The sequence below is a fragment of the Spinacia oleracea genome, chromosome 6, assembly GCF_020520425.1.
Source record: "Spinacia oleracea cultivar Varoflay chromosome 6, BTI_SOV_V1, whole genome shotgun sequence".
Lineage (NCBI taxonomy): Eukaryota > Viridiplantae > Streptophyta > Magnoliopsida > Caryophyllales > Amaranthaceae > Spinacia > Spinacia oleracea.
In genome coordinates, this window is record NC_079492.1 from 141012884 (window position 1) to 141036750 (window position 23867).

At 40.4% G+C, this 23867-nt stretch overlaps 2 protein-coding genes across 2 annotated transcripts; one reads left to right on the forward strand and one right to left on the reverse strand.

Moving 5' to 3' along the window:
* Nucleotides 1-582: 582 nt before the first annotated feature.
* LOC110788336 (uncharacterized) lies at nucleotides 583-3260 on the forward strand. Its single transcript, XM_056832864.1, has 4 exons — nucleotides 583-1525; nucleotides 1597-1875; nucleotides 1966-2423; nucleotides 2538-3260. Exons 1-4 carry the CDS (start codon nucleotides 964-966, stop codon nucleotides 3258-3260), a joined length of 2022 nt encoding a protein of 673 aa, XP_056688842.1. The 5' UTR covers nucleotides 583-963.
* A 3832-nt stretch (nucleotides 3261-7092) lies between these two features.
* Nucleotides 7093-9156, reverse strand: LOC110788311 (uncharacterized). Its single transcript, XM_021992935.2, has 2 exons — nucleotides 8828-9156; nucleotides 7093-8359 (listed from the first exon to the last, which is right to left on the reverse strand). The coding sequence occupies exons 1-2, from the start codon at nucleotides 9154-9156 to the stop codon at nucleotides 7093-7095; spliced, it is 1596 nt and encodes a 531-aa protein (XP_021848627.1).
* Nucleotides 9157-23867: the final 14711 nt, after the last annotated feature.

Here is a 23867-nt window from a genome sequence, read left to right on the forward strand (position 1 = left end):
TCGTATGGGGGCGACTTTCGGCTAGGGTCGACACTAACTAAGCAAAGAATCAACGACACAAATAAAGAGGCACGACACAGAGGAGTGTTGACGCGGAAAACCCAGGAACAAGGTAAAAAACCGCGGATAGCTATGAGGCTATCAATCCACTAAGTATTCTATATGATTGTTTATGCTTTTTCTTCTGAGAATCGATAACTAAAATCTCAAGTACAATAATGAATGATGAAACAGTTTATAACTTAAGAGTTTCGGTGCTTGAGTGAACGTGGCTTGCTTATCATTATCTTCGTCCTTTTATAGGGTATTCTCAACGGTCTAATCGGTTGAGAAAATCCCACAAAGATAGGAGTATCTTCATCACACGTCTCTTCAGCCTTCAACTGCTTCCGCGCTTCTCGCGTGAGTCTTGGACTCGTTCTTGCTAGCTTGACGGCGCTGCCTATCATGGGCTTTAGGTCAACTTATCAGCCCGTTTCTTGAGGACGCGTCTCAGTAGCTTGTACTTTGTCGCCTGTCCTTCGTCGGCTGTACCTCGTTGTATGATGCTACGTCGGACGTATCTCCCTGGAGCTGTGTTTACCTGCGACACGATATGACCTGGCTGACACGACATGACCAAACGTTAGAACGGTTATGTCGTTAGTCCAAAAAGTGGGATAACAGTTTGCCCCCAATTGTGAATTTGCGGAGTCACACAAAGCAAAAGAAACAATTCAAATTAAAAAACCGTCTTCAACTGCCTAGTTCGTGGGATAAAACCGTTCAAAATTCTAGAGTAATAAATACCAATTCACGACATGCAATAAAGTTCTTCACACCAAGTTTTTCGAAAAATTTCTAGATCCGAAAGCAGGAGAGAGAAGAGGGAGAAAGCGAAGTCGATTTTCGCACTGAGTTTGTTCGATTTTCAGGTAAAATTTGCTTTCTTTTTCGATTTCCTTGTAGATTTTTGTAAGTGAGATGGGTAGATCTAAGTCGGTTGTAGCGAGAGGAAAGGGGGAGTCGGGTTCCACTCGGGTTAAGTCCCTTAACCCGATATATTCTACTGTGGTGGATCCGGCGGCTTTTGTTGAACTTGCTGGTTTGCCGCCGTCGGCGGAAGTGAAGATTCCCGGCTCGGATGAGGAAGCCTTTGACTGTCCAGAGGGGTATGTGGTTATGTATGAGTATCCGTTCACAATTGGCTTCAAATTTCCTTTCACTCCTCTAGTTAGGTCCTTTATCGAGGTTTTCCATTTGAGTCCGGGTCAGTTGATGCCCCAGATATGGCGGGTTTTCACGGTGGTGCATGGAGTTACTGCGAACTGGCGTACGCCATTTGACCTATCTGATTTGATGTACTCTTACGACCTAGCACTGCAGAAGTGTTGTAGGTATACCTTGGTTACGAAGAAGGGGAAGACGAACTTAGGTGTTGGTTTAGGTGTGAACGACAGGGGTTGGCAGAGTCGTTTTGTCTTTGTAGGCAAAGATTCTCTGGGAGATAAAGGGCGGTTTCTGGTCGAGGGATGGACGATGGAAGGTAAATGTGTCGTTTTATCTTTGTTTCTCGTCGTTTTACTGAACGTCGCCTTACTTGGTTTTGTTTTGCAGTTGTCAAGGGGTCGTCGTTGACTGAGTTGAACGCTGATTCTGAGGATAAGTATCGGAAGTTCTTGGGTTATTCTGTCGAGGATAGGTCTTTCAGTCGCGACGGAGAGTTTTTAGACGAGCAGGAGGTGGACCGGTCAGGCGACGTCGCCGAGGAGGAGGAGATAGACGAGGGATCAGGTCAACTGACTCGTCGTCGGAAAAGGTTGGATTTGCTTGAGGAGGTAGTGGCAAACTCGTCGTCCGCCGAAGGTGAAGTAGGTGATATGGCTGACAACTCAGGTATTTGTCGTTTGTTTATTTCGGGGTTTGTATATATTTTTGTTTTTGTTTTGGGTAATGTTTGACCTTTATTTTTTGTATTGGGTGTAGAGCATACTCTTTCGTCTCGGCCTGTGTCGAGGATGTCTCAGAGCGAGATTCAGGAGCGTGCAAGGAAGCGACTTAGGTCGTCCTCGACTTCTGGTGGACGGGGTATGACGGTTGTACCTCGGTTTTCTGCGATAGGTTCATCGGCCGAGACGCCTGTCGTCATAGGAGCCGAAGGCTTTCATCCGATTGCTTCGTCGTCGCCTCCACAGCCGTTCAAGGCGTCGTCTGCTGCTGTCGACGTTAGTAAAGTGTCTGCTTCGTCGGCCAAGAAGCGACCTGTCGAGACGGATCCTGTCGAGGATACGGTTATCACTTTGCCCCCAAGCTTCTTGGGTGATGAAGAGGCGTCGGTTATATGGCCTTTCGCTGATCGCTTGATCTTGCCTACGACGTATCGACGATACCACGAGGTGGATCCTCTTCCTGTCGCGTCGGACGCCGCTGAGCTTAGTCTGCGGGTGAGTTTTATTTAGTTTTTTTTTTTTTTTTTTTTTTTTTTTTTTTTTTTTTTTTTTTTTTTTTTTTGAAAGATGTATGTTGTGTAAATCTGTTTTGGCATTGGTTTTGCGCAGGCGTCGCAGGCTGCCTTGGCTGTACGTAGGCAGTGTTCGTTGCTGTGCGACGAGGTGACGAATGCAAGGCAGCTGACGGCGACGGCGAAGAAGGCGGCCGCATCGTGGGAAGCGAAGTGGAAAGCTGCTGAGAAGAAGGTTGTGGATCTTGCTGCGGTGATTAAGGCCAAGGGTGATCAGTTGAAGGGTAAGGATAAGCAGTTAGCCGACGTGGCTAAAGATCTGGAGAAAGTGAAGGAGGAGTTGACCTCGACGACAGAGGAATTGGATGGATTGAGGAGCTTGTACGACGCCCTGCAGGAGGAGGCGAAAGACGTCGAGGCTCTTGCTATATGGAGGACGCCGGCGCAGATGATGTATTCCTGCCTGATTGGGGAGACTAGCCTTTGGCCGTGTCAAAAGGAGGTGGATGACTATCTGGCTAATGGCGGTACCATGGCTGACCTGTCGGTGCCCGTGGTGGATTCGGAGGAGTTGGCGAAGACGGCTGACACTGCTAGTACTGAGGCGACGGAGGTGGATGCGGCTTTGTTGGTGGTGAGTGCGCCTGTTCCGGACCAAGAGGGGGAGGTTTTAGCTGTTGGGTGCGAAGAGGAGGCCCTTGCCGTCGTTTCTCAAGACGAGACAGTGGACGTGGCGTCGGTGGAGGTGCCAGTCGTGCCCCCAGAGCAAGAGCCGGAGCAGGAAGTCGTGGTCTCTACTCAGGAAGAAGGGATGTATTAGTTTGTAGTTTTCGAATTTTCTGTTGGTTTTTGTGTTTTGTTGGTGAACTTCTTTACTCGTCGTCGATGGCGGCGACGAGGTGGTTTGGATGACTTGTGTTTTTATTCGTCGTCGGTAGTGGCGACGCTGTGTGTGGATAATGTTTAGTGTTTGAAATTTCGGAAGTCGTGGCCTTAGGGGTCGCGCGTCGTGTGTGTTAAGTTTGTTTTTCTTTATGGTTATCCCGTTGCGTTTTGATGTCTTAGTTTCGTGTAGCAGATGCTTTGTGAGTAATAAGTATTGAACCGACTGATGTGTAAAATCATACCTGCGTTGTTACTTCGTTGTCTCTTGCGGTCTCGCTCTGAGTCGTACGTTGTTGCTTGTGGATGTCATTCGTCGTGCGTCTTGCATTCTGCAAAAGAAAACAGGGGTCGCTAGGAGGATTGGCCGTTGGGGATGCCAACGGCCCTCCGATGCCTAAGTCAGTAATGGTTTTTAAAATAAAACGATAAAGAAAAGTAAAGACGACGATGCGGCGACTGATAAAATTGGTTACGACGAGGTTTCAAAAATGGTAGAGTTTAAGATGTGTTGCGTTCCAGCTTCGGGGGACCGACTTGCCATCTTTGGTAATGAGTCTGTATGCCCCCTTTCCGACGATTTTGTCGATCAAGTACGGTCCTTCCCAAGCTGGTGCTAACTTACCCGCGTTCAATTCTTTCGTGTTTTGAAATACTCTGCGCAGTACCCAATCTCCTTCTTTGAACATTTTCACTTTGACATTTTTGTTGAAGCACTTTGCCACGATTTGTTGCTGTGACGCCATCCTTATCAATGCTGCTTCCCTGAGATCTTCTGTGTTGTCGAGGTTTTCGCTGAGTTCTACGTCGTTTTGCTCTGGCGTCATGAGTCCATATCGTGCACTGGGCAGCGTCACTTCAGGGGGAAGTACCGCTTCGCACCCGTAAACGAGTGAGAAGGGAGTCTGTCCCGTCGCCGTCCTAGGCGTCGTCCTGTTGGCCCATAGGATGGATGGCAATTCTTCTGCCCATCGCCCCTTCTTGTCGTCCAACCGCTTTTTCAGCGACGCGATGATCGTTTTGTTGCTGGATTCCGCCTGTCCGTTTGCTTGGGGGTATCTGGGCGTCGACGTCTTTAGCTCGATGTTCCATGTTTTGCAGAAAGCTCTTGTCTTGTCGCTGATGAATTGTGATCCGTTGTCGCAGATGATTTCTGACGGTATTCCGAACCTGCATATTATGTTAGTCCATATGAACGAGCATACCTCTTTGTCCCTTACTTGTTGGAACGCACCTGCTTCTATCCACTTGGAAAAATAATCTGTTAGGGCTAACATGAAGACCTTTTGTCCTGGGGCGACGGGCAATTTGCCAACGATGTCCATCCCCCATTTCATGAAAGGCCACGGAGTTAGGGTTGGATGCAAGAATTCGGATGGTTTATGTGTCATACCTGCGTGTCGTTGGCACTTGTCGCATTTGGATACGTACCTCATGGCGTCCTTAAGCATTGTTGGCCAATAGTATCCATTTCTTTTGATTCTGGTTGATAAGCTTCGTCCTCCTTCGTGTCCTCCGCATTCTCCTTCGTGGTATTGTTTCAATAGGGTTTCCCACTCGATCTCTTCGGCACATCGCATCAACATTCCGTTTGCTGATCGCTTAAATAGTACGTCCTGCAAAATAACATATCGTGAAGCTTTGAAAAGTATCTTTCTGGCGTCTAGCTTGTCGTCGGGTAGAGTTTCGTGCTTTAGGTAATCGAAGATGGGTTTGGTCCAACTGTCTGTGTTTAAGGTTGATAGGACGAGGCTGGCGTCTTGTGGTATGTCTTTTTCGACGGCGGGCGATAGTAGGTGCACTAGAGGTATGGTCGAGAATGGTGCTTTTCTGAGTGCGGATCCTAGGTTGGCAAGGGCGTCGGCTTGCGTGTTTAGGTCTCTTGGGATTTGTTTGATGGAGAAGGGTTTGAATTTGGAAGTTAACTCTTTTGCTTTCTCGAGATACAAGGTCATTTTTAGGTCTTTAGCTTCGTAGTCGCCGTTAATCTGGTTGACGATTAGTTGTGAGTCACTGAAGATGTTGAGTCCGCTTGCCCCTAATTCCATAGCTAATGTCATTCCGGCGATTAGCGCCTCGTATTCTGCTTCGTTGTTAGTTGCCTTGAAGTCGCAGCAGATTGCCTGTGCTATCATGTCCCCTTGTGGTGACTTCAGTACGACGCCTAAACCTGCACCACGAAAGTTAGATGAGCCGTCGACGAAGAGTGTCCATATTTCTTCTATGTTGTTAATGAGTTTGACTTCGTCGTCTGCTATTCTCTCTAAGTCGGGGCTGAAGTCTGCCACAAAATCTGCTAGAGCCTGCGACTTTACAGCCGTCCTTGGTTGATACTTGATGTCGAACCTTCCTAGTGCCATTGTCCACTTCTCCATTCGACCTGTCAGTTCTGGCCTACGCATCACAGACTTGATTGGATAGTTAGTCATCACCACTATTTGGTGAGTTTCAAAATAATGCCTTAGTTTCTTAGCTGCAGTAACGAGTGCTAAGACGAGTTTTTCGAGGGAGGAATACCTGGTCTCTGCTTCCAGTAGTGACTTACTGATGTAATAAATGGGTAGTTGTTGTGCTTCGTCTTCTCGAGCTAGGACCGCGCTTACTGCCGTCGAGCTAACGGCTAAATAGAGTTGTAAGACTTCTCCTTCTTTTGGCTTGGATAGGAGGGGCGGCGACATCATGTATTTTTTGAGGTTCTGCAGGGCTGCTTCGTGGTCGTCGGACCAGTTAAACCCCTTGTTTTTGCGTAGGACGTCGTAAAATAATCGGCACTTGTCCGACGACCGTGATATAAAACGGTTTAGTGCCGCCACTCTCCCTGTCAAGCGTTGTACCTCTTTTATGTTCCGCGGGGATTGAATGTTGATGATCGCGCGCACTTGGTCGGGGCTGGCCTCGATTCCTCGTTGGGTGACGATGTAACCTAAGAATTTTCCTGCGGACACTCCGAAAGAACATTTAGTCGGGTTAAGTTTCATACCGTACTTTTTTAGTATGTCGAAGGATTGTCGTAGGTGTTCCACGTGATCGTCAGCCTTCCTCGATTTCACCAGCATGTCGTCAATGTATACCTCCATTGTGTCTCCGAGTTGGTCTTTAAACATCTTGTTGACTAATCTTTGGTACGTCGCACCTGCATTTTTAAGACCAAAAGGCATGACTTTATAACAATAAATTCCTCTATCCGTTACAAAAGATGTTTTTTCCTGGTCGTCTGGGTGCATAAGGATTTGGTTGTATCCTGAGTAGGCGTCCATGAATGTGAGTAGCTCGTGTCCGGCTGTGGCGTCGACCAGGGCGTCGATGTGCGGCAGAGGGAATGGGTCCTTGGGGCAAGCTTTGTTGATATCTGTGAAGTCGATGCAGACTCTCCATTTCCCGTTCTTTTTGCTGACGACGACGACGTTTGCTAACCAGTCTGGATATTTGACCTCTCTGATCTTCCCTGAATCTATCAGGTTTTGTACTTCTTCGTCTATGATTTTATTCCTTTCGGGTGCGAACTTACGTCGTTTCTGTTTTACCGGTTTGAAGCTGGGGTCGACGTTGAGCTTGTGGGTAATCACGTCTGGGCTAATTCCTGTCATGTCCTCGTGTGACCAAGCGAAACAGTCCGAGTTTTCTCTTAGAAACGACACTATCTGACTTTTGATGTTGTCAGGCAGTGAGGCTCCGATCCTTATGACTTGGTCTGGCTTTGTCTGGTCTAGTACTATCTCGTCGATTTGTTGGTCGTCGGGGTCGTCCGACGTCGACCCTGGCTGTAATTGCTAGATGGGTGACTTGGATGGTTTCAGTGCTGTTTCGTAACATTTCTTCGCATCCCTTTGCTGCCCTTTGATTTCCATGACCCCCCACTTGGTTGGAAATTTGATTGATTGGTGATATGTTGATGGCACTGCCTTCATTTTGTGGATCCATGGTCGTCCTAGGATGACGTTGTACGCTGATGGACAATCGACGACGTTGAACTTGGTCATCATGTTGACGCCTTCTGCGTATGTAGGCAGCGATATCTCTCCTACCGTCCGTAGTGCTTCTCCACTGAACCCTACCAGGACTGTTGATCTCCTTACTATGTTTTTCTCTTCTAATCCCATTTCTTGTAGTGCTTCCAAGAACAGTACGTTGGCTGAGCTTCCGTTGTCGACCAGTATCCTTTTGATCAATGCGTTTCCTATTGGGAGCGATATTACCAACCCGTCGTGGTGCTCCCGCTGTGTATCTACAGAATCTGAATCGTCGAAAGTAATAGCCATTGCGGTCAGGGACCTGTGTAGTGCGACCTCGTCTTCGGTTTGTCCCTCTTCTACGGTCTCAGATTCTCCCCTGTTAATTTTTTTAGCTGCAGAAGAGGTTAGTCCACAAATATCTGAACCACCGGAAATAACATTTACCACTTTATTGAACGGTGGTGGGTCTGGTCGCTCGCTGCTTGTCGCTGGGCCGGGCAGGGTGGTTTGCTCTTTGGAAAATGTTTCTTTTCCCTTGTCGCTCAACAGTTCCTTTAGATGCCCCCGTTTCAGGAGGTATGCGACTTCCTTTCGGAGGGAGATGCACTCCTCGGTTGTGTGTCCGTTGTCGCGGTGGAAGTCGCACCATTTGCTCATGTCCTTCATGGAGTCCGGTCTGTCGTTCTTCCGGGGCCATCTGACTGTTCCACCTACATTTTGAAGGGCGTTCACCACACCTCCAATGTCGACGTTGAAGCCGTAGTCGGAGATGTTGGGGTGTTCGACCCGCTCGTTCCTGTAAACATTGTTAGTATCATAATACTGATTGACACTTTGTACCTGGTTTTGCCGAACATACGGTTGGTGTCGCCAATTGTTGTTCCTTGGGGTGTACGATCTTCTGTCGCTGCTGCCCCCCGTCGATCGTTGAGATGCTGTTCGGATAACCTCGTCGTCTTCGATTCGCATCTGGGCGGTGGCCCTTGATCGCACCTCTTCGAAAGTTGCACAGGGGTATTTGGTTATTTCCCGGTATAGCTCCGAATTGGGGATGAGGCCTCTCTTGAACGCCTCAATAGCAGTCCTGACATCACAATTTTTTATACCAATTTTTTCACAATTAAAACGGTTAAAATAATCGCGTACCGACTCGGTTGGCCCTTGAACCAACCGATAGAGATCACTGGTTTGTTTTTCTAACTAGCGACTGCTGGCGAATTGTTGATAGAAGGCGTTGATGAGGTCGGACAGACAGGAGATGGATCTGGGAGGGACGTTCGTGAGCCATTCCAAAGCTGCTCCATCAAGGGTGCCGCCGAATGATTTGCACATAACAGGTTCCACTAGGTCGTGCGGAATCCCGATCTGCCACATGCGCTGCTTGTAGAAGTTGACGTGCCTATAGGGGTCGAATGTCCCGTCGTACAGGGTGGTCCAGGTTGGGAGCCGGAGTGTGTGCGGAACCGTCACTCTAGCGATCGCTTCGCAGAACGGCGACGCGGCATATCCGTCGGTCGGCTCGGTCTCCACTGGTGTAGGTGCCCCGGGGAACCTGGTCATCAACTTCATCAGGCGGGAATAGTGCTTTGTCATGCGTGCATCCATCTTGTTCAGGCGTTGGGTCACCGGATCGGGAGCTTCTTTGTCTTCTTCCTCACGGGTTTCCTCCTCATCGTCGGTCACGTCTTCAAAGTCATCGGGCATCTCGAACGTTAGCTTTTTTGGCTTCCCACCTTTGTAGCGGGACTGGTGCTTGTTTCTCTTTACAGATTCGAGCTCTTTCTGGAGGGTTTCATTGGATGCCCTCTCTTGGGCTAGTTCGGCTTGGGCTTTCTCGTAAGCCGCCTTCATCTCTGCGATCGTCATCTCTCCAGTAGCCATGGTGAGAGGGGTGCTTTTGTGTAAAACCTAGTTAATGTCCCCACAGACGGCGCCAAACTGTTTATGCCAAAATTCGTATGGGGGCGACTTTCGGCTAGGGTCGACACTAACTAAGCAAAGAATCAACGACACAAATAAAGAGGCACGACACAGAGGAGTGTTGACGCGGAAAACCCAGGAACAAGGTAAAAAACCGCGGATAGCTATGAGGCTATCAATCCACTAAGTATTCTATATGATTGTTTATGCTTTTTCTTCTGAGAATCGATAACTAAAATCTCAAGTACAATAATGAATGATGAAACAGTTTATAACTTAAGAGTTTCGGTGCTTGAGTGAACGTGGCTTGCTTATCATTATCTTCGTCCTTTTATAGGGTATTCTCAACGGTCTAATCGGTTGAGAAAATCCCACAAAGATAGGAGTATCTTCATCACACGTCTCTTCAGCCTTCAACTGCTTCCGCGCTTCTCGCGTGAGTCTTGGACTCGTTCTTGCTAGCTTGACGGCGCTGCCTATCATGGGCTTTAGGTCAACTTATCAGCCCGTTTCTTGAGGACGCGTCTCAGTAGCTTGTACTTTGTCGCCTGTCCTTCGTCGGCTGTACCTCGTTGTATGATGCTACGTCGGACGTATCTCCCTGGAGCTGTGTTTACCTGCGACACGATATGACCTGGCTGACACGACATGACCAAACGTTAGAACGGTTATGTCGTTAGTCCAAAAAGTGGGATAACAATTGCCATCTCCAAGATGTTTCTATGCTTCCTTTCCACTCTACCATTTTGTTGTGGTCTATCAACACAACTAGTTTCATGGAAAATTCCCAATTCATGAAAGAACCTTTGACAGCCTTGATCATCCATTTCTAAAGCATTGTCGATTCTGATTCTTTTGATCTTTGCCTCATAATGAGGCAATGCAAACTCAAAAAACTCCTGTATCACTATCAAAGCCTATGAATTGAGTTTTTTGAGATGGACCCAAGTAGTCCTTGCATGATCATCAACCACTGTCAAAAAATATTTGCGCCCTTTGCTTGCTTGTACTCTATAGGGACCCCATGTATCAATGTGTATCAACTTAAATTACCTTAATGCACATGATTTTCTTACCCTATATGGAAGCTTAGTGAACTTAGCAAGTGTCATTGCTCCTTTCTCATGATTTTTGACCCCGTATGTTGTTCTCACGGAACTCAAAGTCTTCACCCTCATCAGTATTTCCTGTATGGGCTCATTTACCAAGTAATAGAGTCCATTCATTGCCTTTCCAAGCCCTGGAACCTTTCTTATCACAACATCTTGAATGATACAATATTCAGGAAGGAAAGATACTTAGCACTTCTCCTGAGAAACTAGCTCGTTGACTGCCATCAAGTTGTGTTCAAATTCTGGTACACACAATACTTGATTCAACGTGATTCCAGTTTTCAGCACAACACTTCCAATATGGCTAATTACAACAGTTTTTCCATTTGGAATGTTGATTTTGTTATTTCCCTGCACTATAACAGGATTGATCAGTCTTGAGGACTCAGAAGTCATATGTCCAGAAGCCCTAGAGTCAAGTATTCATTCATTGGTCACAACATTTGCATTCAAACTAAAACCATCCCTGCAAATGTGTTATCCAACTCATCATCAGTTTCAGTTGTCATATGATCTGATTTGGAAGCAGATGGTAGCATTTTAATGAGATTTTCCAGTTGTTGTGCAGTAGTAGCAGTTACAACACTGCCCTCTGAAGTGTTACTTGCATTTGTTGCCACATTGTTGTTGTTGATCTTCTTCCCTTTTTGCCACTTGTTATTACAAGTCATGTTTTGTTTACTTTTCCATTTCTGACCAGTTTATGAACTGAGTGTTCCCTGCTGGATTTTTGATCTAGGGTGCCATTTTGGATAGCCAACAATTGTCCAGCACCTCTCAGCCGAGTGACTAGTTTTACCACAAGGAGTACAAATTTCACCATCATTATTGTTGTACATTGTAGTAGAATCTAATTCAGTTTTGACATGTTTAAGAACATCTCTTTAGTGTTCTTCAGTCTAAACACAAGAGCATGCATTTTTTGCAATTGGAAAGAGTGTCATCATCAAAACTTGACTTCTTTGTGAATCATACTCATCATCCAAACCATTCAAAAACTAGAAAGTTTTTGTTCTTCTTTTTGTTGTTTGAAAGCCTTAAGAAATGCATTTGTTTCTGAGTAGTGAAACTAGGCAGAAAATTCGATGCTTCTAGCTTCTTCCCATATCACAGTCAAGGAAGTTTTAACAAACATGCCATTTTGTTTGCATTCATATAACTCCCTAGATCCATTCACCATAGAAAACCTTGCTTCTAATGATACCCACATTTCTCTTGTAGTGCTTGAACATGATAGACTTCTTAATAGAATAAAAAATGGAGAAAAAAATCCAGGAAATTACCATATTATTACAGGTTTCCCACATCTCTTGCTTTACAATATCCTTTGAATCTCTTACTATATTTCCTGTCACAAGACCCAGTTTCCTCTTCAAAGAAAGTGTAATATCTATTGATCTTAATGTCAGCTTGCCAACGTTGACAGAGCTTGCACCTTGATATGGCTGCAAAGTCAGGGGTGCCATAATGAATCAAAGTTTCTTTCTTTTTGTGAAGAAATATGAAGTTTCATATTCAAAATTGTAGCTTTATGTTACAATATCTTGAATATTTGTGTATTTAATATGTTTGAATACAGTAACCTCTATCAACTTTATGTTCTCTCATAACCGTGGCTCTGATACCATGAACACTTTTATGAGTAAAATCAAACAAAGACACCTCACACACTGATTATAAGCCGCACAACCAATGTATATATATGGCAACTGCTCAATCACACCAACCCACCTTACATTCATGACCTAAAACACCCCATACAAGAATGCAACACTATGTAGGATCCTAGGATTATTCTGTCACATGATTATCATGTGACAACTAACCGTAAAAAATAATGAAGTTATTAGACTAAATAATAAAGCTAATAGATTGCTTCTCTTGCCATTAACGGAAAGAAAAGTGCATTATTTTATGAAGATAGAAAAACTAGATAGTGAGACTATTGGCTACTCAAGAAACATTAACCTAAAACATCCAATCAGATGAAATACAAGTTCTGGAAGAACTTAAAATTTAAACATAGTCCTACTTTTGCCTCGGCGATCGACCATCATTCCAAAAAAGAGAGCAAAGAATTGCTCCATCTTGATCATTACTGAATCTGTAAAATGGATGCCCAGAAAAAGCATTTTGAGAGTACATCAAAAACCCAAGGCTATTCAGTTTGACATCTACAGTCAAGATGTAACAGGTAGACCTGTCAAAAATCGACCCGACCCGAAAACCGACCCGAACCCGACCCGAAAATACTGGGTCCTGAACAAGATTTTGTGACCCGTAACCCGATTTTGTCCGAACCCGAGCAACCCGAAAAGTAATGGGTCAAAACCCGACCGAACCCGTTTTGGACCCGACCGATTGAAAATCATTGTATTTATAGTAATAAATGACATTATGAATAAATTTAAGTATAATAAACACGTTTTTTGTTACTATTGTTGTGTGTAATATGATTTTAATTTGAATTATACACCATTTTATGGTTGAATTTGACTAAATATATACTTGTGCAGGAAAATTTGTTAAATTGTGCCAATATTTTATATATTTATCACCTAAATTAGAGAAAATATAATGCGCGTTTTAAAATCTCTCAACCCGTTGGGTCGACCCGAACCCGAAAGTTCTGGGTCTTGAACAAGCATTTGTAAACCCGAACCCGAAAGTGACCGACCCGATTCAACCCGAACCCGAAAATAATTTTTTACAACCCGACCCGATCGACCCGTTTGACAGGTCTAGTAACAGGGGATAAGATATAACCATTGTTACACAAGCTTCTAAGACCTAGAACTCAGAAGTCAAAGTAGACATATAATCATTGTTACACAAGCAAAGAATTAAATCTTATAACACAAAATTTCCCCTTTTATACAATCTCATTGGCAATGGCAACACAATATACTTGCCACGTTATTAGACTAAATCGCATTATACATCCAATCAGATTCCACAATATACTTGTCAAGTTATTAGACTAAATCGCATTAAATTTCTGTCATCAATTTCCAGTTAAAGAATCACGCGATTTCGGCGAATATTCTGGAATCGAAGAAGAACAACAACAAGAGGAAGAATGACGAAATTCTGGAAATGAATCAGCTGATAGAAATTTGAGGACGCACGCGGAAGTTTTGATGGACCTCAATTATATAACAAAATTGTATTTTTATCATTGATTACATTAATAAGAAATGTACAACAATATTTGTGAGAGCTCATGTCTCTCACTTATCTCTTTGGTAGAACACTTGTTTCTACCCCTCACTCATATTTTGTGGGAGCTCTCTCTTGATTGGCTCGCCCTAAACTTATGCACATACAACCTATTTATAGTTGTTGTATTATGGTTTCTAGATTTTTCTACTCCCTTCATCATCTAGATTTTTCTTAGGATAATTCTAGACATTTTAGTTACTAGATTTTTCTAGTCTACCTCATAGATATTTCCTAAGATTATTCTAGATTATTATATTTCTAGATTTTTCTACATAATACATTTAACTATTTTTACAAGTGTATTATCTAGATTTTTCTAGATTAATATTTTAACACAACAATCATCAAAATGTACGAAAAATTTATAGAAAAATCAATTGATGCAAAGCTCAATTCCATTATACAAACTAGAGAAAATTATTCCGATTTTTGTTGTGATTTCAATCAATTCGATAACATTCAAGAATTGAGAGTTTCCTGGAGAAAAGAATTAGGAGAGATAGAAGATTTAGCTGCAGTGGAAACTTTCTCTCTCTAAAATAAGATGACACTGGATTAGAGAGAGAGAGTGAGGAGATGATGATGATGAAGGGGGTAATCGGGTATACTTATACAACAAGAAGAGGAAAGAGAGACAAATTTACAGCGGGGGAGACAAAGAAGATGTTATAAATTTTAAATTTGTTTACTCCGTATTTTTTTTATAACATTTATTTATTCGAAGAATTAGATTAGATCCTGGGTACGTACGGATTTTGATCAATTTTTTTTCACAAAACATTTAAATGTATATCTCCCAAACTACCGCATAGTTATAAAATTTTAACATACGTATTCATTTAAATATATTCATTTAATAGGCATATTTAAAATGCTAATATGGTAATTTGACTAAAATATTGAGTGATGATATATTTTTCATTATTAATATAGCGATTTGACTAAAATATTACCAATTTAGAATAATTATTATTACGTCGTATCTATTTTGGCATAATTTATAAACTAAATTTTGTTTCCATACATAAACAGTTTATAAAAAAGGTAGAGAATAAAAATAAAATAAAATAGATACACTCTTTTTGGGAAAGTGGTTTTGGCGGAAAAAAATTGCACCAGGAATTGACACGTGTCAATCCTGGAATAGTAAAGATAGATAGATTTATTTTAAGTTTGTGAATTATTGGGGATTTAATTGGATGATTATCATAAATTCACAACGATGACGGGAAAGGAGAGAGAGAAAGTTAGGGTTTACACGTGTCAATCCTGGAATAGTAAAGATAGATAGATTTATTTTAAGTTTGTGAATTATTGGGGATTTAATTGGATGATTATCATAAATTCACAACGATGACGGGAAAGGAGAGAGAGAAAGTTAGGGTTTAGGTCTGGCAACTTGGAAATGAGTGATGTTACTTGTTAGAATATTCTCACATTACTTATTGGAATTCACTCACAACATTTTGATTTTGTTGTTTAAAGCTAGATCCTTGTCCCAATTAATCCCATACAAATTCTAATTAGTTAGTTGATAAGTTGATAACCCTACTCATCTTGAAAGTAAAATTATTCGAACAACTTGATTATGTGTTCGTATGGTGTTTGGAATTTGATGATTTGAAATTAAATTGAATGTAATAAAATTTACTAGATTCAAATTAGTTAGTTGATATAATAAGCTACGTAATACAAAATTAACTTTTTGAGATCAAATAAATTCGTGCAATGGAAATAAATCTCTGTTAATTATAAGAAGAAGGCAGAAGCAAACCAATATTTTTCAACTAAGTATATTACGTGTGTTACTCTTTATTTTCAACTAAGTATATTTTCAAATTTATCCAAATCAAGGGTGAGTAAATTTTGTAATGGAGGAATGTTTATTTTCTTTTATTTAACCAAAAAACTCAAAACGAAGTTTATCTTAAATTGAATGATCCAATTTAAATAAAGTTATGACTTAATTAAAATAGATTGTTTTCATAATTTATACATAAACTAGGATATAATTCAACCATTTTCTAACAAGCACCATCAAATGTCTCGTCACTCGAATACTTTACGGGATTAAACACTATCCAATTGACTTGTGTAACACCTCTACTTTTCAACTAGCTTTCACAAGTTGATGTATAATACAACTAGTTTGACTAGTTTCAATTCATAACGTATACTACGTATATAGAGATACTATATATGTACTTGGTGTGACAACTTGAGGAGCTAGCATTTGTTATCCAAATTGGATAATCCAACTATATCAATAAGGAAGAATTATCTTAGCTCTAATATTCCCCCGTTCTCGAATATTAGTTATTGTTATAACAGATGAGGGAATAAAGGAGAAAACAGAAGCCCGCTAACATAACCCAAGTGAAATTCTATCCCAAAACCAATTGGCAATAGGAGGAGCAATCCACTTAGGTTATAAAGTGGAAGCTCTTTGCTTAATTTTCCGATGTGGGACACAATACTCACACTTACTTTCTAACAGTTATATTTGGAATCTTGTCACGTACTATTCACAATTGAAAAAAAAACCTTTAATTTTGTTTTCAATATATATTTCAAAACATATTCATATGAGATCTTGTTTAATTTTTTTTAAAATATATGTATATACAAATATTTACGTTTAAATATTGAGTTGAAACGAGCCAAAAAACCAAAATAAGACTAACATTTAATACATTGGTAAAATGAGATACTCCTACATGCGTCACTAACAAATTAAGACAAAATTGCAACATGGAAATCTATGAAATACCATAATCCAAAAGATTATCATGGATCAAAAAAGCAAACAACTCTTAAAAAAAACTCAATTATTAACATCAATTATTGAATCCCAAAAAGCTTGTAGATCATGGAAGTGTACGTACTAGGAGTACGACATATAATGTGAATAGCTGAATATGTTATTGTTGATGATGAGTCATCAGTAATTAAAAATGGTATTAATTAAGAAATAATGAAGCTAAATTAAGGACGTACGACGACCGAATCAGCTGCGCGCAACATGATTCATGGTACAATGCCAAGTGGAATATGCCGTAATATCCAGATGATGTTTGCTTAATTAAGTCTTAACTTTCTATACACGCTAAAAACAGATATTTGGTATACCAATTGTTTGTTGGTTTAGTGGTGATTAAGGCTGAACTTGGTAGGGAGAACCCGAGTTCGATCCCTCCACTACAAGAATTTGTATCTTTAACGACAACCTAATTACGACGGGTCAAAAATCTCGTCGCAAAAGGCTTTTGCGACGGGGCAAACAACCAAACAATGACGGGAATAACCGTCGCAAATGTCTTTTACGACGGGTTTACGATGTATTTACGACGGGATTTCTATCAACGACGGCCCCCTTTTATGACGGGTTCGCGACAGGAAACCCCGTCGTTAATCAATGATTATTGGCATTTCGCGACGGGATTTCCCGTCGTTAATAGTACAATTCCTTGTAGTGCTCGTAACAATAATTGGGAGGAGACTGGAACCTATCCACCCAGAACTCGCCCCGAATCCGGATTAGCCCTAAGGGTGAATTAGGTGCTAACACAAAAAAAAAAAAAAAATTGGTTAATTATTCCGTAGTACTCACTCTGTCTCTTTTTGTTCTTTACGTTTGGTATTTTGCACGCGTTTTAATGACTAATAAATGTGCATTGAAATTTCTCTATTTTTTTTATTTAAACAAAGTAAATTACGTTTATTTATAATGTTTTCACTTTTATCAAAATTATGATATTGGGAAGAAAAATTTAATGTCCAAATGGAAAAGTGTGAGAGATTAAGGTCATGTTTTGTTCACCTTATTTCCACTTATTTCAGGAAATATAAGTTATGATAAGTTCAGTTAAGTTCAGATAAGTTAAGATAAGTTCAGTTCAGGAAAAATAAGGGTTGACCAAGTACTAACTTATAACTAAAATAAGGCCCTGTTTAGTTCACCTTATTTCTCCTGATTTGATCTGGTCTGATCTGATCTGATCTGATTAGGACTTATTTTTTCTGATCTAACCTGATCTGAACTTAATTTTTCTGATCTGATCTGATCTGATATGATCTGGTCTGGTCTAGTCTGGTCTGGTCTAATCTGATCTAGTCAGATATGATTCTTCATAATTAATTTTAAACAAAAATCTACATTTATTAATATTAAAAAATTTAATGGGTCGCAAGTAATTTAATATCCAGTACCATGAAGTGTGGAGAACTGAAGGAGAAATTAATGAGAGAAGGGCATAATACGCCCTATTCTATGCACCCGGGTGGTGACAAGTTGTATAAGGACTTGAGAAAGATCTATTGGTGGCCAAGAATGAAGAATGAAGTGGCTGAATTTGTGGCTAAGTGTCTGACTTGTCAGAAGGTCAAGATAGAGCACAGGAGACCTCAAGGAAAGTTCCAACCTTTAGAGATTCCAAGCTGGAAATGGGACTGTATTTCTATGGACTTCGTCACTTGTTTGTCTAAGTCAAAGACTGGAAATGATACAATTTGGGTCGTGGTAGATAGGTTGACTAAGTCAGCAGTGTTTATACCAATGAAGGATACCTGGAAAATGGAACAACTTGCTAAAGCTTACATTAAGAATGTTGTGAGGTTACATGGAGTTCCCTAGGATATCGTATCAGATAGGGATTCAAGGTTTCTTTCGAATTTCTGGAAAAGTTTGCAGAATAGCTTTGGTACGACATTGAAAATGAGTACAGCCTTCCACCCAGCCACAGATGGACAAACTGAGAGAACCATCCAAACCCTTGAGGACATGCTTCGGGCATGCGTCATTGATTTCCAAGGAAGTTGGGAAGATAGCCTAGATTTGATTGAGTTTTCATATAACAATAGCTATCATGCTAGCATTGGAATGGCGCCATTTGAGGCTTTGTATGGACGAAAGTGTAGAAGTCCCCTTTGTTGGAATGACATTAGTGAAACCGTAGTGTTGGGACCTCAAATGATAGAGGACACCATGAACCAAATCCGAACCATCCAATCAAAGATTCAAGCGGCGCAGGATCGCCAAAAGAGTTATGCAGACTTGAAACGTAGGGATGAAGAGTTCAATATTGTAACACCCTAATAATTCCTTTCTTTTATAAAATTATTTTCCAACTTAAAATAAAGGAATTACTAAAGCATTACCGCCACCGTGATAACGGTTAAGGCTATTACCAGAATTACGCAGCGGAAATTAATGTCAACTAACTTTTAAAAACATAATTAATAAAATATCGAGGCCTCCTACAATTTGGAACCATGACGGACCAAAAACCAAAGTATAAATAGTTCAACCATTTCAAACATAATTAGAGTATAAATAAATAGTTCAAAATACGAAAACATGCAACTCTCTCGATCATCCCAAGCCACATGATTCCGATCTACCAACCTGCTATATTATTCTACTCCCCATCAATGCAAGTGCAAATGATAGATCATCATAGGGTCATTAAGGCAAAGGCCATGACCAAAACATACAAAGCATTCCTGCGCATAATACAAATTGGGCCATACCGACGGAATTCCTGCGCATAATACAAATGAAACAACGTCTTGTATCATTAGTAGGAGTACGAGCTTTCCGGCAAGACTCCCCCCATTGTTCATACTCAAGGTATATACGTTCCAAGAGTTTTGAAGCTTGTTCTGGTTGCACTTTACGTTTATTAATATTTTATTAAAGGTTAACTCAAGACTCAATAACGTACGCACATACGATTAATAAATGACAACCAAAACAATCTTATTTTAATGCTTTAGGACTTGTGATCAACCAAGCAAGACACTTGTGAAATTACTACCATGTTCCTCCTCACGAAAGTGAGATTCCACATCATGCCCATTAACATGAGGGTTGTGCCCTTGCACGACAAATCCTAATTCATTTCATACAACATATTCCCAACTGAACCTTACATGTGCGGTGGCTTACGTGAGCTAACCCTTCACATGTGGTAAAATAAATAGTACAACGAAGTACGAATAATTGGCTAAAAGTATGCTAGACATCCCGTACAATAGCATACTAATAAATAATTCATCCATTGCATGTGAAACAAACCATACATGCATAAATATTGAACAACATGATTGACAATGAAATCCATACTCATAATAATCCCAACATGCTTGTTCAATCAACAATTCAATAATTCCAATAGTATTAATCCACATGATCGTTCACCAAAGCATATATGAATCCCCATAATATAATTCACATCATCAACAATCATGTAATGTACTTGACAAAAAGTGTGGTCGCCCTAGACTTGTACGTACCTTGAATGCCTAAGCGTAGGGGCCACTTTGCAATAACGAGCACTCACTCAGAAATCACCTCCTATCATCAAAATAATGAAACTTAAATTATTTCCATGTTCATTAAATTTCCAGCAACTTTATAAAATTTAAAACCTCATTTAAACTTTAGAATTCAATCGTTTTTCAATAATATAATCGTCTCAATTTGCAAAACCAATCCCTAGTACGAAAGCATACTTTTTCCGCCTTTAAAATCAATAAAAATCAACACTTTAAGCCTTTATTCAAATCTGAAAATATAATTGATTATCATAATTAAAATCATCACCTAATTATGCTAATCAATTGACTCATTAGGTCTAGATTAAAACCCTAACTTGAAAATCCCAATAAAACCAATTTATCATCATAAAAATCAATTCTTTATTAAATAAACAAATCTGAAAATTCATGCTTTAATAATTAAAACAAGCATAATGAATCACAACACGCAAATCCTCAAAGCACGGTATTCATTACCGATTCCCAGCATTTTAATTTCTCAAAACAATAATAATATTATAATTTAAAATACGGAATTTTAATAAAATAATTAAAAAGAATTAGGGTTATACCAATCCGTCCTATAGCACGGAACAATCACGAATTAGAGTGATTGGGAGAAAAGGAATTGAATAACGAACACGAATAACACACACACACACACACACACACACACACACACACACACACACACACACACACACACACACACACACACTCGTGTGTGTGCGCGCGCAACAAGGGGCGACGAGCAAGAGGGGAAGCGCGCACGACTGGGTGCAGCGTGCGAGCGAGAGAGGGACGAGGCAGGAGTGTGCGCTGAGCACACGAAGCAACAACAACACAGCAGCACGACACCAGCAGCGATGAGTGCTGGCTGGGTGGGCTGCAAGGAAAAAGGGAGGGCGAGAGAGTGTGTGGGCGAGCGACGGGCGAGCACGAGGGCCCGAGGCCGTGCGGGCGTGCGGGTGTGCGGACGAGAGAGGAGAGGGAGTTGGATTGAGGGGCAAGCAAAGAAAAAGAGGCTTTATGAAATTTTAGGGGTTCATTTAATGATGAGGAGTCCTATTTATAGGCTCCCTATTTTCAATGGGTTAGGCTTAGGAAAATAGAATTGGGCTTAGGGAGTTAAATGATTGGGCTAACTTAGGATTTGAATTAAATTCTTTTGATTGGGCTCGTTTAATAAACAAATTGGACTTTTCATTTAAAACCCGAAACCTTTAAAAGTTACATGCAACCCATTTAATTTCGCGACTCAAGAATTGAATTTGTTTCGTTATTAATTAAAATAATAAATATTCTAATTAAATAAAATACATTTAAATATTATTTAAATGCGAAATAAATTCCAAAAATCGTAAAATGCTTTATAAATATAATAAAATATACTTATAAATATTATAAAAATACGAGGTATTACAAATATAGGTGTTTAAGTGTTGCTCAAAGTGTCACCAATGAAAGGTGTCATGAGATTTGGAAAGAAAGGGAAGTTAATCCCTAAGTACATAGGCCCATATGAAATCTTAGAAAGAATTGGAAAGGTAGCTTATAGACTAGCCTTGCCTATGGACTTGCATAGAGTGCATAATGTGTTCCACATATCTCAGTTAAGGAAATATATCCCGGATAAGTCGCATGTGTTGCAACCGGAGACCATAGAATTAGAACAAAGTTTAACCTTTGAGGAAAGACCTGTCAAAATCCTTGAAAGCAAAGTGCGTAGTACGCGTACTAAAGATGAATAAATTGTGAAAGTGTTGTGGTCTAATCAAGAATCTGAGGAAGCAACTTGGGAAGTGGAGGACGAAATGAGAAAGAAATATCCCGAGCTTTTTCCCGAGGTTAGTTGAGTTACGGGGTCGTAACTCGTGTCTTTTAAGGGGGGTAGAGTGTGGTAGAATTTTGCGCTTTTTACCTTGTTTTCCCCTATTTTATGCTCAATTTAGTGCTTTCTGTTGAATTTGCACTTATTATTGTCCTGTTTAATCATGTAAAGAGTACATCAACTTAATTTTTTTGCAAGTGAACGCATTAAAAGTCTCATAAAGTCTCAAGTTTGAGTTAAAATTTTGATTTTCGAACCCAAGTTTTGGGACGAAACTTCTTTTAAGGAGGGTAGACTGTAATACCTCGTATTTTTATAATATTTATAAATATATTTTATTATATTTATAAAGCATTTTACGATTTTTGAATTTATTACGGATTTAAATATTATTTAAATGTATTTTAATTAATTAGAATATTTATTATTTTAATTAATTACGAAACGAATTTAATTTTCGAGTCGGGAAATTTAATGGGTCGCAAGTAATTTTAAAGGTTCGGGTTTTAAATGAATAGTCCAATTCGTTTTATTAAATGAGCCCAATGAAAAGAATTTAATTCAAGTCCTAAGCTACCCCAATCATTTAATTCCCTAAGCCCAATTCTATTTTCCTAAGCCTAGCCCATTGAAAATAGGGAACCTATGAATAGGACTCCTCATCATTAAATGAGCCCCTAAAAATTCATAAACCCTCTTTTGCTTTTCTTGCCTCTCACTCCAACTCCCTCTCCTCTCTCTTTGCTCGACATTCCCGCACGCCCAGCAACACACTCAGCCTCGAGTGTTGCGTGCCTTCGTGCTCGCCCGTCGCTCGCCCACTCTCTCGCCCACTCCTCTCTTGCCCGCAGCCCACAGCGAGCACTCGTTGTGCCCTGCACTGCTGCTGTGCCTCTGTTGTTGCTGTTGTTGTGTGCCTTCGGACACGAACACCCCTTGCTCGTCTCCCTTTCTTCGTGTTCACAGCGCACACCCCTTGCTCTCGTCTCTCTCGCTCGCACGCTGCGCCCAGCCCGTGCGCGCTGCCCCTTTGCTCGTCGCCCCTTTGCTGCGCACACACACACACGAGCGTGTGTGTGTGTGTGTGTGTGTGTGTGTGTGTGTGTGTGTGTGTGTTGTTCGTTTTCGTTATTCAATTCCTTTTCGCCCAATCACTCTAATTCGTGATTGTTCCGTGCTATAGGACGGATTGGTATAACCCTAATTCTTTTTAATTATTTTATTAAAATTCCGTATTTTAAATTATAATATTATTATTGTTTTGAGAAATTAAAATGCTGGGAATCGGTAATGAATACCGTGCTTTGAGGATTTGCGTGTTGTGATTCATTATGCTTGTTTTAATTATTAAAGCATGAATTTTCAGATTTGTTTATTTAATAAAGAATTGATTTTTATGATGATAAATTGGTTTTATTGGGATTTTCAAGTTAGGGTTTTAATCTAGACCTAATGAGTCAATTGATTAGCATAATTAGGTGATGATTTTAATTATGATAATCAATTATATTTTCAGATTTGAATAAAGGCTTAAAGTGTTGATTTTTATTGATTTTAAAGGCGGAAAAAGTATGTTTTCGTACTAGGGATTGGTTTTGCAAATTGAGACGATTATATTATTGAAAAACGATTGAATTCTAAAGTTTAAATGAGGTTTTAAATTTTATAAAGTTGCTGGAAATTTAATGAACATGGAAATAATTTAAGTTTCATTATTTTGATGATAGGAGGTGATTTCTGAGTGAGTGCTCGTTATTGCAAAGTGGCCCCTACGCTTAGGTATTCAAGGTACGTACAAGTCTAGGGCGACCACACTTTTTGTCAAGGACATTACATGATTGTTGATGATGTGAATTATATTATGGGGATTCATATATGCTTTGGTGAACGATCATGTGGATTAATACTATTGGAATTATTGAATTGTTGATTGAACAAGCATGTTGGGATTATTATGAGTATGGATTTCATTATCAATCATGTTGTTCAATATTTATGCATGTATGGTTTGTTTTACATGCAATGGATGAATTATTTATTTGTATGCTATTGTACGGGATGTCTAGCATACTTTTAGCCAATTATTCGTACTTCGTTATACTATTTTTATTTACCACATGTGAAGGGTTAGCTCACGTAAGCCACCGCACATGTAAGGTTCAGTTGGGAATATGTTGTATGAAATGAAT

What these genes read in the sequence shown, in the direction of transcription:
- LOC110788311 (XM_021992935.2), bottom strand. Translation starts at nt 9,156, where the DNA reads ATGGCTACTGGAGAGATGACGATCGCAGAGATGAAGGCGGCTTACGAG. An exon ending in CTGATGAAGTTGATGACCAG is followed by an intron (nt 8,360 to 8,827) that starts GTTCCCCGGGGC and finishes TTGTGATGTCAG; the next exon opens with GACTGCTATTGAGGCGTTCA.
- LOC110788336 (XM_056832864.1), top strand. Translation starts at nt 964, where the DNA reads ATGGGTAGATCTAAGTCGGTTGTAGCGAGAGGAAAGGGGGAGTCGGGT. An exon ending in TGATATGGCTGACAACTCAG is followed by an intron (nt 1,876 to 1,965) that starts GTATTTGTCGTT and finishes TATTGGGTGTAG; the next exon opens with AGCATACTCTTTCGTCTCGG. An exon ending in CCGCTGAGCTTAGTCTGCGG is followed by an intron (nt 2,424 to 2,537) that starts GTGAGTTTTATT and finishes GGTTTTGCGCAG; the next exon opens with GCGTCGCAGGCTGCCTTGGC.